General features: G+C 45.3%; 1 protein-coding gene across 1 annotated transcript in view; it reads right to left on the bottom strand.

Moving 5' to 3' along the window:
• The window catches only part of SAMD11 (sterile alpha motif domain containing 11), a 158,582-nt gene that overhangs the window by 67,264 nt on the left and 76,159 nt on the right, over window positions 1–15,159 (bottom strand). The window contains 1 exon segment of the mRNA XM_056333045.1: window positions 14,034–14,084. Within this exon segment, the coding sequence (XP_056189020.1) occupies window positions 14,034–14,084 (51 nt within the window).

The following is a 15,159-nucleotide window of genomic DNA, read 5'->3' as shown; positions in this document are numbered from 1 at the left end:
CAGGGTTTGCTCCACCCATGCTCTGAGCTGCAAGACCACATACAGTAACCTTTCAGTGCTTGGTATCAGGCATAAAAAAGTGCAGGTCACTCTGCAAAGGCGGTATTTCACCTGTGGTGCAGCACCACTCAGCAGTACCCAAAAAAGGCTGCTCCAATGGTTAGGATACTTAGCACAGGTTTGAAACTCATGCTGTCATTGTTTTGCTCCAGTTTCCTGCCCAGACTTCGCTGGCTTGTCGGTTAACCACTTCGTGCTGCTGTTCTCCATACACATGGGGATGCACAGGGGCACTGTGTGAGTGAGAAGCATTAGACACTAAGAGGCAACCTGGTACTTCACAGCAGGAAGTTCCAGATGCACCTGAGATAAAAAAAGAGGGAGTGATATTCTCAGTAGACACAAAGTTACAGAGATTCAGAGACTGCAAGACAGTTCACTGAGAAAATGGTGAATTAATCTAGCACTGGACCAGACAGGATAAGTCTTTTCATAATCATTAATCAAATCAAAGGCAAACTGGGAAAACCCAGTCAAAAATGTATGACTGTCTTTGAAGGGATGCAAAGCAGGAGATTGATGCCAGGTTTGGAGAAGATAAGAGACTCAGAAAAGTAGCATGGGAGGAAATAAAACCAGAAAATATTTCTTTTTAAATATGTTTCACTGGCTCTCCATCCCCTTAACGATCACACAGTAAGTGCAGGGATTATATTAAATTTTACTGATCAATACAGTTGCCATAAAACTGTCCCGACCCTCGGTCCCTCCCTACAATAAAGAAAAAAAATCCAATATGCAAAAAGAGGAATGTCAGAGCTTGCAGGGGTAAGATGCAAGGACATTGATTAAAGCCAGGGAAAGTGGGAGATCAACACAGGTGTGTGCCCATGCATCCTTCACACAGACCCTCCTGTGTCACTGAGGAATACACATGAGGTTTCTTTTCCTTCTCATTCCCAGCCTGACCGGACACAAATTCAAGAGTGTATTCCAATGGTACCTCCAGCTCAGGTAAGAGAGTCACAGACTCCGTTTACTCTGCAGTGACTTCCTTCTACGCACTGTATGCACCCATGCCAGCCAGGCCCAAGCACCTTGCCTGGCCAGGTCGATATGCCAGGAATGACAGAGACTTTGCAGCTCCAAGGAGATGGCAACATTGCCAGAACCTGCAGAAGCACAAGTGACTTTTTCTTCTCTGTTGACCTCCTCTCCCCTCTCCTCACCATCTCCTCAAAAGACAAGTTTCTGGTGTGAGGATGAGACCAGTGTCACGGTCAGACTGTTGTCAGTTACTGGCTGCTCACGGCTGGGATGGCTGTACTGTTTGTGGGGTGAAAAGCTGGGTGGCTGGCCAAGCCCAGCTAGTGGTGGTGAGCGGAGTTACATCCCACTGGCACCAGGCACACAGGGTGCTCCCCAGGGCTCCATGCTGGGGCCAGCCCCGTTTAATGTCTTTAATCAATGATCTGGATGAGGGGGTTGAGTGCACCCTCATTAAGTTGGCAGGTGACACCAAGTTGGGTGGGAGTGCTGAGCAGCAGGAGGGCAGGAGGCTCTGCAGAGGGGTCTGGGCAGGCTGGACTGATGGGACAAGGCCAGTTGTGTGAGGTTCAACAAGGTTCCATGCCAGGTCCTGCACTTGGGTCACAACAGCCCCATGCAGCGCTACGGGCTTGGGGAAGAGTGGCTGGAAAGCTGCCTGCGGGAAAGGACCTGGGGGTGCTGGTCAACAGCTGGCTGAACATGAGCCAGCAGTGTGCCAGCAAGGTGGCCAACAGCATCCTGGCTTCTGTCAGAAACAGTGTGGCCAGCAGGACCGGGGCAGTGACCATCCCCCCATACTTGGCATTGGTGGGGCCACAGCTCGAATCCTGGATTCAGGTCTGAGTCCCCCACTGCAAGGGGACACTGAGGGGCTGGAGCGTGTCCAGAGCCGGGCAGGGGGCTGGGGCACAGGGCTGACGGGGCGCAGCTGGGGAGAGTCAACCTGGAGAGGAGGGGGCTCGGGGGGACCTTCTCGCTCTCCACAGCTGCCTGACAGGAGGGTGTAGCGAGGTGGGGTCGGTCCCTTCTCCCAGGTAACAAGCGACAGGACAAGAGGAAATGGCCTCGAGTTGCACCAGGGCAGGTTTAGATTGGGGATTAGGAGAAAATTCACTGAAAGGGTGTCCAGCACGGAACAGGTGCCCAGGGAAGCGGTGGAGTTGCCATCCCTGGAGGTATTTAAAATACTTGTAGATGTGGCGCTTAGGGACGTGGTTTAGTGGTGGACTTGGCAGTTCCGGGTTAACGGCTGGACTCAATGATCTTAAAGGTTTTTTCCAATCTAAACAATTCTATGATTTAGCAACAAGCAGTCAGTGTGAGTGTGTTGCTCAGGGCTACCCAAACTGGAGCACACGCCCAGGGACAGGACAAGCATGTAAATCAGTTGGTGACTGTGTGAAGGGAATAATGAGCTTTTTATGGAAGCCATTAAAAGCAAAACCCAGATTGGTCTATAAATACTGTTGCATCATTATAGCTCTGAGAAACCACCTTATGTAACAGCACAACTATGTGAAGTCAGGACCGGTATAAAATAACCACTCAAAGGCTCTCGTAGTTTTTAGTTAGCATTTTTTCAAACCCAAAACAAAACTAATAACCAATTTCCAAAGAAACATGTGTAATGCAGCTCAGCCCTTGAAAAAAATCCACCTTCTGTCTCCCTACCATGCACAGGTAAATCTGGGGCTCATTAAAAGGACCCAGAAAGACAGACATGACCTGGGGATCACTGGCTGTTGTGCTGCCGCAAGAGAAATACCTGACCGCAGCTCCCACATGAAATGCCACCAATATCACTCCTTTTCCCTTATCCTGCAATGCCCAGCCTCTGTGGGCCATTTAATCACAGATTCATTGATTTTAAGCCCCAGAAAGGACCATTATATCTACCTTGTCTGACCTCCTGCACAGAATCTGTCAGAAAATCACCCTATTGTACTCCCAGTTAACAGTGGCAGCTCAGAGTGAAAAAAATGTGTGATCTGTGTCTCTGCCCACCAAGGCGCAAATAGAGACCCTCCATCTCAGAACCCCAACCACACTGAATTGAGTGCTATGGGAGTAAAATAATCTGCTCATTCCCAAGAGCTGATGAATCCTCTCAGCTTCTTCCTTACTAGCATGTAAACCTTCCCACCCAGATGAAAAAAAGTACATTTCAAAAGATGACCACTCTGACTCCCTGCTGCATGCACAGCATCAAATCAGTGCAGGATTAACCACCTTCCAGCCTGGCAAAGCTGAGAGTCATCTTGGGATAAGAAATTCTGCAAAATAACTTTCTCCTCAGCATGTCTTGGTTCACTCTGGCATGGCCTTTGAGCAGACAGGCAAGGTCACTGACTGTGACACTCCCAGGCAGTAAAACTAGGGTCACTGAGTCAGCAGAAACAGAGAAGGGATGTGGATCAGGGAAAGCTCGCAGCTCAGACCGATCAAGGGCTCTTCCCCTCCTCCCTCACTCCTGCTTATCACCTTGCACACAGCTCAAAACATCCAGCAACATCTCCCTAATCACACAGAGCACAGCCAATACCTCTCCTCTCAGGTCGACGGTGGACAGAACAGCCAGAGCAGGGTAAGACCTAAAGCTGGGCACAGGAGGATTTGGGTCAAGGATCTGAAGGCTCTGATCAGGTGACTAATAAAGAAGTGGATGGGGCTGGGGGTGGTGCAAGGGGGGGCAGCAGAGTTTGTTTCACTGTTAAACAATAGGCGGCATGACCCGCTGACAGGCTGTGTCACTTTTCCATCAGAGATAGGCAGATAAGCCCCAGACAAAGAAGCTGGATGCAAGCAAGCATATGTATGTGCAACTCTGAAGAGCAGAGGGGTTGCCGCCTTCCTCCAGACCACTCTGTGCCTTACTGCCTCTCCCCATCCCACTCGTCACACTCTCCGACCTCTCTGGCACAATCTGGGCAGCCTTAGCTGCTCCAACCTGCCACTTCATGAACTGCAATTTGGCAAACTGCTGGGAGGCAAGCTACGTTATGATGCACTTTCTGGCTCCCTCTCCTTATTCCCAAATTAATTTCTAACTTCTCTATCTGCTGCAAAAACCTAGACCACTCACTTACCTGGCAACTCACATTTGTAGCCAGCGATGTGTTCAACAGCACTTTCACACGCTCAATCCAGTGCAGACTGGCCCTGTTGTTCAGGAACCCAGCTTAGGGCCCAGTAAAGCTAATGGAAAGACTCCCAGCTACCTCCCCTGCCACAGCGGTAAAGCTGTACCCTGCCAGAATTTTGCACTCTAGACAGAAGCAGAAGCATGACTTCCAGCAGGCAAAGCTCAGGGCACAGCTGCCCCTCATTCCTTGGCCTTCTTGGTTATATCTTTATTGCTCAGTCTTTTGGTTGCCTTTTAAAACTTCGTCATTGATAAAAAAAACCTCTCAGTCACTCTCTGTCCTTCTTAGACATCAGTCTTGATAGACCTTTTTTTTTTTACCAATTTACCAACATCCCACTTCTGCCTCTTGAGCATCTCCACCTTCTGACAAGATGCCACCCATCAGACACAGGCAAAAAGGGAAGGAAAGGGAAAAAATGAGGAAAGGGTAAAGAGGAACAAGGGAGGGGTAAACAAGTTTGACCAACTGGAGGGAGCTGAGAGGCCTGAAAATCCCAACCCCAACTATGGGCCATACAGCCCTAATTCTCCCTGCAGACTTATCTTGAAAAAAAAAAGTATAAAAATAATCTTGCAATGTCCCAAGCAAAATGCTCATAAAATTTCATTAATACTCATGACAGTTCATAAAAATGATCAGTAGAGTTGGCAACTCCAAAATTAGGTGTAAAGATGTTTTTATTCTAATCCTGCTTTGTCATTCAGCTCTGCAAGACCATAAATAAAAATAAGATGGAACTACACCACATTGATGCTGGACTGGAGGTGGAAGAGATAAAGCACTGAGATGAAGTGTAAACCCAGTCTATCACTGCTGGCACCTTATTCCGAGAGTCGGTTTTGACATGTGCCCATCTGCTAAGGTGCCACAAAAGCACTTGACAAAGGGGATGCCCACGCATTTTAGCCTCAGATTTCCCCTCTTGTCTACAATAATGCAGATAGGGCTTCTGAGTTTGGAAAACTCTCAGACAGGCCTAACGCATCTTGAATCCTGCACTTCCACCACAGTTGTAATGTTGGGAGCCAAAAAGCTTACTGTGCTGCCGGATAAAGGAGCACAGGGACTTGAGAAAAGGAGGAGCTCACAAAGCCTAAGAAATTATGAGAGCCTGAATCCAAGTAAGGTAGGGAAAACCTTAAACACAGTCAGTCACTTTACAACTCCTCCATCACCAGCAGGATACACCGGCCCTCCAGATGAGACACCTCACCCAGACTTGTAAATAGTACAGGGATCACAAAAGTATGGTGTAAGCACTGTGCGAGACCGTCACTGGGAAGGTACAGTTCCCGGGAAGCACCTTTCCCCTGTGATGCTTGCATTGCTGCAGTCTTCTGAGGCAAAAAATATGAAGATCTTGTGCTATCTTCCTCTCATAAGGACATGGAACCCACTACCCCAAGGTGGCAAGAAGCCTGAAGGTTAGTTACAGACTTTTCTCCCACCTGCCGTTCTTTCTTAGTGCCAAAGTGCAGCACCCAGTTACACACAACTAGTCCCTTGAAAACATCTTCCACTTCTGCCTTCCACGCACACATTTGTTGGGCAGCAACCCAACACAAATTCACCAGAGTCCAGAAAGATTTTCCGTAACAGTCCATCTTCATCAGTTCATCTGCCACAACCACTACAAGTGTCTGTACGTTTTTTCCCTGAACATCCATCAAGCCCATGCTATTGATCACCCACCCCTCTCCCCGAGCACAGGCTGAAGCTCACCTTGGCCACTAACAAAGGAAGTTTCACTAGGAGAATAATGAAGGCAACCATGGCAAACAGAAATGCAGTTGGAGGGTGGGGCATTGCATACTTTTAACACCCCCTTATTGTGGGTCAAGTGCATTTCATGAATACCTAAAACCGTCTACATTCTGCTCTTCCCTGCCTCCTCACTATACAGACCGTGTGAGTCAGCCTCCAGTACTCCCTGCCTCATGAACTTCTGCAGCTCACATTGGAATCCTCCCTCACCCTAGAGCTTCGAGGTCTCTTTGTTTTCCCTTCCATCACTTCCCAGTGGCTTAGTGTGTTCCCATGTGTTGTGGTTTAACCGAAACCAGGACACCATGCACATTTATAAACCCTTCTTCCAGTTCCCTGGTTCGTCCGTAACACCAACCTAATCATCCCTGCTTACCCCAAATTTCCCCAAGTTCCAAGGTCTCCCACACTGGATCTCCAAACTCGTCCCTTAAAAAGCACTTCTGGAACTCTGTTCCTTGTCAGAATCCAAGTCACACCCACAGCCTCACTCTCTGAGCTAAGCAGCTGCTCCTGCTGCATGCGTGCAGTGCAGGGAAAAGCCAAACAACTCCTCTCTGCCTGCAGCACCAGGCAGCCTGGAGGTCCTGATTTTTCTCCTGACAGGTTTTTTGGCACATTTGATTTGCACCACAACCAATGGGCTTGTCCTGCTGACATGCAGAGCGTTCCATGAAGTTTTGGACTTGTCTAGATGCCGCGTTCCAATGTGCCTCGGTAACAGAATGTTTTGCTCAGCCAATAAAAAGAATGTGTTGCTGACACGCAGCTAGGCGCCTAACGGATAGAAGGTCTCTTTAAATCTCCCAGATTCTTCTCATTTTCTCAATTCATTAAGACACTTGCTTTGAACTGATGAAATATTAAAATACCCAGATGAGTGATTTTTGAATGGGCGATAGGGTATAAGTTTAGACAATGGACAGTGGCAACCGATGAGCTACAACAATCACCCACATATCCAATCTATTAAGGACAAGACAGACATATTCACAGTAGGGTGTGAAAAGGGAGGTCAGAAAACCTTCTATTCCAGAAACACGCCCTTCAAGTTTTGATCCAACGTACCATCTAAAAGCAGAAGGATACGATTCTCTTTTTGATCGCTACATGCAGCTGAAATACATCAAGAATGCCTCCCCAAAGCTGCAACCAAGCTTATGCATATCTCAATAATATACCAGGGTCTTAAGATGCCCTCACATGCCCGGTTTATCCAGAGTCCTTTCAGCTGCCCTACAAAAGGTCCATTACACTCCCCCTCCCATGATAGATACCCTAGAGATGACAACACGCTGGGGATAAATACGAAGAACACTACTCTTGAATAAACATTCCCTCTTTCCTTGTAGGTATCTAATAGCTTTTCTCACCTATCTTATTTGAAATATAATTCTATTCTTCTAGATTTAAAATGAAAGCTAAACCTAGTTTATCAGCTACCTACTCTGCTCCATCACTTCTCTGAATCCCTGCTAGTACACAAATGGTCTCCTTTCCCCAACCCCAAATGAAGCTTCCTGGGAATGAATATATGAGCAAAAAGTACTGCTAATGAAATAATTTTTTCAGATCAAATGATACTTTTCAGCAAACCAATAGTTACTCATTTTTTCCTCCCTGTTCATCCACTCTTCTCTACAACTATGTTTGCTCCAGAATCTACATCAATAAGGCATAGATAAGGCCTTGTTTGCCTTTATCCCTACAGGAAAGGGAGAAGCAAAAGCTACCTGTAACTCTGCTCTGCATGCGTCCTTGCAAATCCCCAGCCTAACACACTCACGTGGGCCATGGGGAACATCCTGCCAGCAGCTTCTGTGGAGTCCAGGAATACACACAATGTCTATGGCTAAATTTCATCAGTGCCTTCCAGCAAGGTGGTATCAAGAATGACTGACTTTGCTTCCTGCCAGTAGCAGTCTTTTGTGTGTGGGGGTGTGTTTAGATCCACAAATAAAAGGAAATATTATACTCTACAGCATAGAGCCAGGTCTGTCCTGTTGCCACCCGAAGTCCCCCAAAAAGCAGCTGACGGAACCTCGCAGCTCCTCCTGGTTTATCTCAGCATCTATGCTTTCGAACTTCATATGGATGCTTCGTGGCTGATGAAACGCAAGCAAACCAAAGGTTGCTTACAGGGTTTTTTCTACGGAACTGGAGGCTTAGCTCCCTAGCTGAACATTCCCAAATGCTCTTCATTCAGACACAGAACGTTCTTGTTAATGTCTATCAACTGTGTGGATTTGCTGTGTATTTACTTTACTTCTCTTCTCCCAGTTAAACAAAAGAACACATCCATTTACTAGCTGGGCAACTATTGTCCATAATCAAACAGGTATGTCACTGTTTGATGAACAAACTGAGTTCACCCATCTGGAAAGTCTTTTCCTTTAACATATTGTCTCCACATAGCCATGCCTTGACTGCCAACAACAGTGGCGTTAGCCAAGAGCTTTCTTCTATTTATTGGCTTTGCCTTCAGGAAGCATGTCCTGGTTCACTGGTTTAACAGTTACAAAGGTGAGAGCTCTTTGTATATGCCGCCAAGATGAGGATTAAAACATTTCCTTAAGCAGTCTATGTATGTCCCAAAGCCACAGCAGAAATAATCTGGAAGGACTGTATTCAGCCTCATGTGAAGTAAGTGTCCTCCTCATACCAGTCCAGGAGTCACAGTTAATGCATTCTGCTGTATTTCACTGGGATCTTTTTTAAGCTTTCTGTACTATACAGTCAAGAGTCAGCTTCACAGTTGTCCTCCAAAGTCATCATGAGTTATGGAAACAGCTCTGCAGGTCTATATACAGTATCTCATCAGTCTTCTCTGCCCTGACTTAAGTCAGATGGGCAAATTCTGACTCCTTCTGTTTAGTTTAGCTCACTATCAGCTTTTTCAACTGGCGCTGCTGCTTCAGCCCTGCTGTGCATTGGTGTCGAGGCAGGAATCAGTGCCTGACAGAAGGGCAAAGGCAGGCCCCCTTTTGAAGGCACTCTTGTCCCTCTGCCACGGTCTGATTTTTCTGCTGTAAGTTAAGAGGCGCTTATCTGACAAATACCAGCTCTTTTAGCAGCAGATGCTAAAGACTGCAGGGCATTAAGGGATCGCATCCAGCTTCCAGCTGCTAAAAACTTCGTGTGACCTTTTAGTACCTACTTCAGGTCTCCTAGATTAAAAGGCAAAAGCTTACTAGGATAAATAAATAAATAAATAAATAAATAAATAGACAACCCAGAAGCCATCCTATATCAATCCTTACAGGGCAGAGCAGCAGGATGCTCTGGCACTTGATAACCTTACCTGTACCACACAGCAATACTTTGTGCTGAGTCAGGATCAGCCTTGACATGTTCAAAACCATCTACTTTTCAATACTCCTCTCCTGCTTTCCTTTTCTCTCCCTGTGCGTCTTTCCAAAGGAATGCGCTAAATCAGTGAATTTCCCTTTAGTTTGCTTCTCCTGTCCCATTTCCCATGTATTTTTCATCTGCTTCTTCCACTTGGCCTCATTTGTTTAATGCCCTCTTCTTGACTAACCTGTTTCATTCCTCCTTAAATACAGTTTTCTAAAAAGCGTGCCGCTGTACCACGTAGACCAAACACATTCATGTAACAATCCAGTAAAAGCACTGCAGTTTAAACTTGGTTCTGGCTGAGCAAGGGTTTATACCAGGGTTAAATCAATGTGGAAAGGCCCACTAAGTATGTTAAGAGTCAGATTTCAACAGATACATACACAGGCTCTTGGCCAAAGTCTGTCTGCTTAAAATACATTCTAATATGGTTCATGCCCATTCAGAAAGGCTGGTTACACACCACTGTAATCTTTGTTTAAATTGTGGTTGTTAAATGCATTTTATTTACTCTGGGCAAATGATGCTTTTGTTTCTTTACATGTCCTTATGCAGCCTTCATGTGACATGCACCTAGATAAAATTGCCCCCTGGGAGGCCCAATAAGCTTGGAGTGTCCCCTCAAGTGGATTTTTTTCTTATGGCAGTAAAGAGACTCTCTTGCATGCTCCTGCCTCTGTCCTTTGTCACTGTTTTATGCCTGCACCAGCACAGGACTTTGAAGACAGAAATGCTACCTTGGATAGTCTTCAGCTTGCTTACCGTGGAACCAAAAGCTAAAGCATGTACCTGGACGTCAAGATGCCCAGATCAATTCTCCGCTATGCTCCTTGTCTTTGTACCCAGCTTTAACCAAATCACATACCACCTTCTTTCCTACCAGTCAGGCCATCTTTAACAAGGGCAGCAGTAAACAACTCTGGAAACAGAAATGGTTTAATTGCACTGACAGCCTCTTGAAATTCTCAGGTGGGCAAGATGTTTATTCCATACCCAGCTGCATCACTGCATGGCATTAACATGCACCACCTCTTATCTATTTGTCACTCACCTCCCCGAAGTTCCCTCAATACATCAAGTGGCAACAAACAGAAGAAAGATCCTTTTCCTCCCTGGAACTCCTTTCTATTCCACAATTTATTTTCATGAGATACCTCAACCTCAGAAAGGTAATCCTGCCTGTGGTGCTGAGCAACTGTGACTCAGGCTTAAATCTATGGGAGCAGAGAGCAGGCATCTTGTGGTGGAGACCAGGCTTTAACCTTGTGTTCACTATTTCAAAATAACAACTTTAACACATTCCAGCAAATTATTCCAGGAACAGTATGTTCATACAAGGGAATTCTACCTTAAAAAGGAAATTTTAAAGGAAGACTAGTTGTAAACAAAATCTCAAACCTGCATGAACTTCAAAGGTTAAAAGGGAAGGGAGCAAAGCACCTGGCATGAGAAGGAGAGATCCTAATCTCCCCTTTCAGGGCAATTCCCCTATCTTGAGCTGTTGGTTCTTTGCATATAGAATGATTTGTACCAGGTTAAATGCCTTTTTATCCAGGGCAATGCAGGCAGAAATTCTAAGGTGGCTCAAGCCAATGAATCCAGGTATCCTCTGACAACTTGGAAAGGAAGATCAAAGACAAACTTATGACAAAGAGGCAGGTAAATTAAGATGGCAGTTCTCAGACCTGCTTGATTTAAAGTAGCATGGTGACTGTGTATGCATGCAGGTGTAGTGCATCATAATGATTTCCTGGCACTGGTTTGGGATGACCTGTGTTAACTGCCATGGGCTGAATTTGCAGGTCACTGACAACAAAGGTCAGTTAAACCTTTTTGCCATCCCATGATGTATTTTAGATATGCCAGATGTCTTACAGAATGGTGTGGCAATTTAGGTTGCTTAAACATACAACCTTTTTCTGTACTGACATACAAGCACACAAATTTCTTTCTTTCCCACACAGTGTAACACATTGTTCTCTTCTGAACTAGCAGGATGGGCACAATTTTTTTGTATTTGGGACTAACTGTTTAATCTCCAAAAGCAAAACTTCTGTTCCCAGGAGGAACTACCAATGTTTCTGCCAGGACAGAGCTAAACTGAAGGGAACAAACACTTAAGCCAAGGAAGCCCAAGAACTGTACTTGCTGAAATAAAAAATCAGACCATTATTTTATTCTATGCATTGCAAGTTCAGATTTTTTTTTTTTAAAACAGGAATTCTAAAGGTGTTTGCACCCTTAACTTGCTATTGTGCAGAATCGTTGTTCACGTGGCTATTAATTAAGGCTTGTGTCAGCACTTCCATTACAAACCTCGGCCTTTTAGGAGTTTATAACTTAGTCATAAAACCCTGCTCTAGGCTGAAATCATGGAAGGGTCTGCCTGGAAGGAATCCATTCTTTTGTGTTTTAGAGTCCCAAAAGCTTACAGCAACAAACCAGGGACTTTATTCTAAAGGCTGCCATACAAAAAACTTCAGCTGTTTTTTACAGAGTGCTGTGTGAGATATGCCTTCTCGACTGGCTTCTAGATGCTTACAGACAGGGTGGGGTTTATGTATTCTTAACACTGTAAATTTTAGGACTTACTGGGTTTTACGTGTCAGGGCCAAAGTCTGCGCTTACTTAACCACCAGTGAATACCTCTGCCCTCACTTGTTCCCTAATGGAGTATGAATCAGTACTGATTTGCCACCCTTCACTCCCCACTGCCTCCGTTGAGCCTCATGGCAACACCAAGACTTAACTCATACTCTAGTACTCAATTAAATACAGATGGACGTGTCCCTCCAGGTGCAAAGTTTAGGCTATAACCTTCACACACCAATGTTGCCAACAGAACAGTCCTAATTATTGGCAAAGTGGGTATGTGTGAATGGGTTAAAATGCCAGAGCACATCTGTCCTTCACTTCTCTGCTGCCCGCTTTCACTCTTGTGCCACAGGGGTTTTTGGGAGCACACAGAACAGGGGCAGAACTTGTTAGCACTGCATTTGAAGGGCATGTGATGGTGATGGAAGTAATTTCTAATACTCCCTGATTCTGTCAGTGATGCATCAGTCTTGCAGATACAACAGAAATGTCCACATCAGCCGCAGCACTGATAGGTATGTCTCCCTAAAGCTCTTAAACAAAGTTCTCTTGAGCAAACACTGTATTTGCTGCACCGAGTCTTACACATGTTAAGCCTTGTCATAAAAGTCATCAGCTAAACTTATTTGCACTCCCTTGTCCAGACAATCTGATGTCTCTGGAGTATGAATGATTTCTTGAAACGTTCGTGAAGTACCTAGTGTGCAGTGGACACTTCCACAAGTATAGTAGCAGCGGCAGCAGTTGTAGTAGCAATAATAGCAACAGTAATGTTTTCCTACCATTTATAAATATTTAACTGAACAGGAAGTTTACATAAAGCATCAGAAACTACCTAGCAAAACAAAAGTTATTAGTGGGCTGCTATTTGCAAGCAGATCCAATGGGCCAGATCCTGATTCCTATAGTACGCATTTATGTATGAAGCACCTGCAGAACCAGATTCTGAACTGTTCTGCACCCTATCTAGTTCCTTCTATATTCCCCAAAAAGTTTCACAGCTGCACAGATCAATTTTTCTTGTTCTAGAAAACAAGCAGTACCTGCCAGGCTCTACTATTTCACTCTGATGTGGCAATTCAGTATAAAAGAGAAATTTCAAAATTCCAGTTTTTCTAGTACAGAGGCAAATTTCTGCAGTTCTATTTTTAAAGGATTAGGTAAGTTTATGACTACTAGCAACACATACAGAAAACACACTATGTTCAGGATACCAACTGACCCAGAGGTCACAAAGGACTATTCATGTTTGTAACTGGGTACCTTCAGTTTATGAATTTCCACCTTCTTAGGTTATCTGTTACTGCAGGAAACCAGACTCCAAAACCAATATACCAGAAAGGTTTTGCAATCCTTCTCACAATTCAGACTTCTATGTCATTCCTTTAATTTATTCTTTGTAAAACACGTGTAATTTTCTGAATGTCAACTTTTTCCTGAGCTGACTTGTGAATACTCTTGCACTGCATGTTTGCAGCTGTAGTTCAACCCATTCATGCTTCACATTGCGAAATGCAGAGTCCTATTGGCTCCAAGACTTCATACTTCAGCACCTACATGCATAAGTTTTTGCAGGACCAGGGTGTCTCAGTGGAATCGTATTATATAAAGCATCTGTCATCCAGTGATTTCTTGTCATTTACAGTCACAGGCCCACCTTTTAAGGTAGCACTGCTTTAAGCTGGCTAAGCATAACACTGCAACTCCTGAGCAGTTCAGGAGCATAGGTCAGTTTGGCCTTTAATGAGCCTTTTGAGCAAAGGAACACTTTTGCAAATGAGATGCATACTCCCATGTCTGTCATGTCAGGAAACAGATCTGGGCCACCCCAACCCTGCATTCTTCCAAGAAGGGACCAGAGTAAACATATCAAAACCAACAACAGGCTTTCTTTACATGTCGACTCAAGTCTCTCTTCCACCATAACAGAGACTCCTCCCCTCCCCTCATAACTTTCCCCAAAATAAAAAGAAAAGAAAAGAAGGAGAGAAAGAAAAACAAAGGAGGAAGAAAAAAGCCACAGCACTAACAGAAATGTTCATTCACATCTAACAGCATCCATATGCCAGTAACATACCGTAAACTCTTAGCCTACCATACAAAGAAGGTGCCCCAAAATGGTACCTGCAAGAGGTCTCTCGGAAGGAGATGTTTAAATCCCAATGGGTGTGTATCCTGTTAACAAACAAACAGAGAGGTCAATGGCACATGCTGAACACTGCATCTCTTGCCACTTAAAAGATCTGCTCCATCATGACAACCCCCCCACAGTCCTCAAACTCCCTCTTCCTAGCTCTCAACCACAACTCCTGCCACCTCCTGAGCCCAGTGTGGGATGCTGGGATGGGCCACACTGCACGCATGTCGCAGTCCTGAGCGTCCACAGCAGGACTCGCTGCTGGAAGTGAGACCTGCAGGTGAGCTGGACAGCAGTGAGAGAACCTCTCCTTGCTGCATGCAGTCTCCCTAATGAGTGTAGGGACTGCAGGATGTTGCCCCAACTAACAGGACATGTTCAGAGGAAGCAGAAAGAACTAAGCAGTGACATTTTATGAAGAAAACCCAAATATGTCTGTACTGTATTCCCTCCTCCACACCTGCCACAGCTGTAAATAATTAGCCATTTCCCACCTCGGAAATTAACGTCACATATGCTGTCACTCTGCCCACTGACAAGCAGGAATAGCAGATTCTAGATGAACAATATCCTAAATTAAGACAGAGCAACCAAGGGCATTAGGGTTTTGTTGGGGTTTTTTTCCCCCCCTTGCTATGAGACAGCATCTACACCAATCCAGACGGCTAAGGCAATGCTTGACCTTCTGTGGTCTGGTGTCTCCACTTGATACCAGGGAACACTGATCTCCCCCACTACCCAAAGGAGGTCTGTGACCACCACTGTTTCTCCATGTCAGTGTGATTGATGAGAAACCCAGCCATTTGAGACCAAACTGGCAAGCAAGCCCGTATCCTTGCACAAATGCACTCCTACATCTCTCAGCACCTGCCAGTGAACATGCTCGTTCCTTAGCTGTGTGTATACATCAGCTCCTGCAGATGTACATTCCCAACAGCATTAAACATAAGTGGCTGCAAACATCACAAGTATCAGAGGCCAAATGCATTTTTGTGCATTTTGTGTATCCCTACAGCACTCCTGCCTCTGTCCTCAACTAGAAAAAGCAATAGTGTGTAGCTGAAGACCACCTGACTGCAGAAAAAGCCTAATCTAAAACCTGCTGAATTAAGA

Source organism: Falco biarmicus, chromosome 3, assembly GCF_023638135.1.
Source record: "Falco biarmicus isolate bFalBia1 chromosome 3, bFalBia1.pri, whole genome shotgun sequence".
NCBI lineage: Eukaryota > Metazoa > Chordata > Aves > Falconiformes > Falconidae > Falco > Falco biarmicus.
Note: the sequence above shows the minus strand (reverse complement) of the source record. Positions and strands in the feature narration are given on the sequence as shown.